Below are 3,909 nucleotides of genomic sequence, written 5' to 3'. Positions count from 1 at the left end.
ATCGTGAACATACATGATTTTGTATTAATGTACATATATTTTATTTTAATAATGTAAGTTTTCATTGACATTCAAACTTTTTTAAGGGGGGTGGTGTTGTGAGGTGTGTTGTATTTATATTGTTTCATCGTGTCAATTATTAGTAACATTAAGTTTCTTGAACATTTCAGAGTGGTCAACATGTTCGGTAATTTTCTAGAACATTCTTGAACTTTGTATGTCCAGAACTTTCCAGTAATGCCATGTACTTACAACTTCTAGAATATTCTAGATTTATAATACTGTATAAATACCCTGACAATTTGATGCATAGAGACACCATTGTCTTACAAGCAACATTGAGGTATTATTACTGGGATATAATTTCACTGGGACATTGTGTGCAGCAACGGACACTCTGATGTATGTATTTTTAGATTTTTGCTAAGTTTGTACTTAATGATTTGTATATTACTGTAAATAAATTATTGTTAAGTTTAAACTGTGTGATTGATCTTTGCTGGCATTTAGGGTTATTCTGACCCATAACAGAATGACCAGGGAAAATTTGGTAAGATTGGATGTAATCAGACACCAAGTTATAAGGGATTGAAATTCATGACCATTCACTTGAATACTGAAACTTGTACCTATATGACCAATTTGATAAAAGCTATAGTACTGTTAATACATGAGCATAATTATTTAAAATTTGAGATTCAAAGCAACAATAAATTACTCATTGATTATTTGTATTCTATATGCAAAACAGATCTCAAACTGGCCAATTTTATAAAAACTAAGGAGAACAAAAAATATTTACATGACATTGTGTATTGAACATAAAATGAATAACAATTATTAAGTGTAAACCATCTAAAACATGTGTATATGACATATTCTGGAATTCCATTGCAAACATTTAATGGTTATTTACAATCAAATATTGGAGCTAGGTGAACTTACTTCAAGGGATTTGTGTGTCACAACATAGTTATCTGTCTTGATATTTATGTAATATGTGTCTCAAGTGTAAATATAATTAAGTAATAAAAAAACATGGTAAAGAACACAAAATCAAGTTTATTGAGAAGTCCTTTGGGCTTCATATGATTTGATCACTGACATTTTACCAAGTTCATTTTCTAGTGAACCTTTTACCATTAATATTTATTTCTTGACATTAGCACTATGAGAGGTCGTATGTAATGCAAATTGATCAAGCATAAACATTTAGTTGCTGAACTGAAGCTTGCTGGTCTAAACAAATTGGGATGGCTGACTCGAGAGTTACAGTACCACCCAAAGCAAAAATATTTGTTGCACACAAAATATTGCGCTTGGTTCTGATTAATTTCTCTAAATTCTTACTTCAAATGCAAAAAAGATGAATTTTCTATTGACAAATTCTTTGCTCCTCTATCAAGTAAGGAACACACCGTTAGTAATATTTTGAGATTTCATTTTAAAATCATGGAGAAATAAATTGAAAAAACAGTGCACATGCATTTTTGTGTGTACCCTGTAATAAGTAATCAGGCACTTTTTTCATCGGATGGAGATGGAGCTCTTAACTCTGTCAATATATTTTTTTTCGGAGAGCTACAGTTCTGCAGCTTGCATAAACCATACATAAATATATTTTTTTAAAAATCATATTTTTGAGTTTTGCAAATACTTGTACAAAAAGACAGTAGAACTTTTTAATCCTCCAACCCAGAGATTGTGTTTATCATCAATACAGAGAGCACAGGGAGATGACGGACATTGTTCTGGTGTGAGGAGGAGAGTCAGGAACTGACCATTTATGTCCAGCAGGTGGATACTAAAACAGTTCTCTTTTAATGAATAATAGCCATTACACACCAGCATGTGTCCCAGAACATCTGTACAGACTCCATAGGGATGGAATCCAGACTGAGAATGGTGACCAGAGTAAGAGAAACGATAATCTCCTGATGCTGTCACCATCACAACCTGACAGGCTTTCAAGTCAGATGTACAGATGTCACCATTAATGTTCTCTGTGATGTAATCTATACCTTGGTAGATATTTTGTCCTTCTTCATCCCACTGTATATCATTTAACTTCCTGCCATCTCTGTTGTATCTGGTTATTTTATTTTCTCTATTTCTCTTCATCCCAAGCAATATGTGTCCATTGACAGGGGAGAAGTAGATAGCTCCAGGTTCCCAGCTCCCTGTCTGGATAAATTTGTTGATAGACTTGTCACTAGTTACTCTGTATACAGTGTTTTTACTGTTATCTGTGTAAAGAAGGTATCCCTCTGTGGTGACTGTGTGGATACCTTGGATATACGACATACCGGTGGGTATTTCCTGTAAGATATTTCCTTCCATGTCAAACTGAAAGAGAATCCCCCACCTATCACTGACCCAAAATTTATTTGGAGGTAAGAAAGACAAATGACTCAAAATTAATCCTTGTTCCTGGATAGTCTTTTCACTTACTTTTGTGACAGAGGAAAGCGTAATCCTTTCTGGTGAATCTAGTTCTATTTCACCAAACTGTTTGGCTACTTCTTCTTTATTTAGTGAACCTAATGTAAAAGTTGGGAGATTAGGTTCAGATTTGTAAGGCATCTTAAAGGTAGCCAATGAAATTTCTACATGGAATTTCATAAGTTCAGTGTGTGTTATAGATGACATTCTACTCTCATAGTCTGTAATCATTTTTTCCAAGTACTTTATGTAGTCCTCTGTTTCCTTCTGTTGTTCCTTTATTTCAGTTTGGACGTAATTTTCAATTTCATCTAACTTTTTATTTTTATCATTTAGTATATTGTCAACAACTTCTTTCAGTTCATCTGCTCTATTTTTCATTGAAACTCTAAACTTGGCAATTTCTTTCTTTACCTTTTCTCCCTTTTTCTCAATTAATTCAACATTATCTTTAGCATGAGGAATTTCTCTTTTCCAGATATCAGTAATTTCGTTCTGACACTTCTGTAGAATATCATTGTAAATTGTTTCAAGGTCACTGAGACCATGGCCACTGTGATGTCTGACAAAGCAAAAAGAACAGACAGGATCCTGGCAATCATAACAATAAACGTCTATTTCTTGTGTGGGGTGGATCCTGCATTTCTCAGAAGGAATTTTTCTCTTTCTCTCCTGATAGGGGACAATGTCATGTCTTTTGTTCTTTTTCTGCTCGTGATGGCGCTGTATACATTGATCACAGATTCGCTGGTGACAGGTATTGCAGTAGAACTCAGAAAAGTTCCCACAGGATTCCGTGTCACATTCAATAAAGTGCTGGGCTGTATCTGGTACTTGATCCATTTTTGTTGTTTCAAACTCTAAAAAAAAATAGTTATTATCAGATTGTAGGTAACGAAGACACTATACATGCTATAGGTAATGGTATAACCGTGTATAGCTTTTATCATGCTAAGGACTTACTAAAGTACAATGTATTACCTTTTTCGTTATCTTGTGGATAAATCTCTTTCACAATACATGTACCTCATAGTCGAGATAAGTGCCGGCCATTTGTAATGTATGACGTGTATTCAGGAAGAATGTAATTTACTTCCTGCTATAAAAAAGCACATTGTGGCCGGGATACTGTAAATAGGTGAGGTGATCCGAATGACAAAATGAAACTTTGTGATGAAAAGTGGTTACATAAACTGTTATAAATTCATTGAAGATTCAATAATGAGAGAAAGTTAAGCTTAATGTCACATGATATCTGTATTGTATGTCATAGAGTTCAGGACAATATTTATTGAACTGTCCTCGTAATTTGTATATCGGTAGGGGGACAAGTGGTCACCTTATATTGTACATCATTAAAACTAATGATCACACTATTTTGAACGACAATGAAGAAACCGGAAGACACTTTATATTTACATCAATGAGAAGACCAGAGATCATCTTATATTTTAAGTCAATAGGAAG

General features: G+C 33.8%; 1 protein-coding gene across 1 annotated transcript; it reads right to left on the bottom strand.

Moving 5' to 3' along the window:
• Positions 1-1,632: 1,632 nt before the first annotated feature.
• LOC134239294 (uncharacterized) lies at positions 1,633-3,501 on the bottom strand. The gene is made up of 2 exons (XM_062721473.1): positions 3,424-3,501; positions 1,633-3,302 (listed from the first exon to the last, which is right to left on the bottom strand). The coding sequence occupies exon 2, from the start codon at positions 3,283-3,285 to the stop codon at positions 1,633-1,635; it is 1,653 nt and encodes a 550-aa protein (XP_062577457.1). The 5' UTR covers positions 3,286-3,302; positions 3,424-3,501.
• Between the last annotated feature and the right edge of the window lie 408 nt (positions 3,502-3,909).

Source organism: Saccostrea cucullata, unplaced genomic scaffold (assembly GCF_032062105.1).
Source record: "Saccostrea cucullata isolate Sc308-1 unplaced genomic scaffold, CSIRO_AGI_Scuc_v1 ctg4141, whole genome shotgun sequence".
In the NCBI taxonomy this organism is placed as follows: Eukaryota; Metazoa; Mollusca; class Bivalvia; order Ostreida; family Ostreidae; genus Saccostrea; species Saccostrea cuccullata.
This window is presented reverse-complemented; position numbering and strand designations above follow the sequence as displayed.

Bases quoted from the DNA above. Each gene is read 5' to 3' on its own strand.
- LOC134239294 (XM_062721473.1), bottom strand. From the start codon at position 3,285: ATGGATCAAGTACCAGATACAGCCCAGCACTTTATTGAATGTGACACG.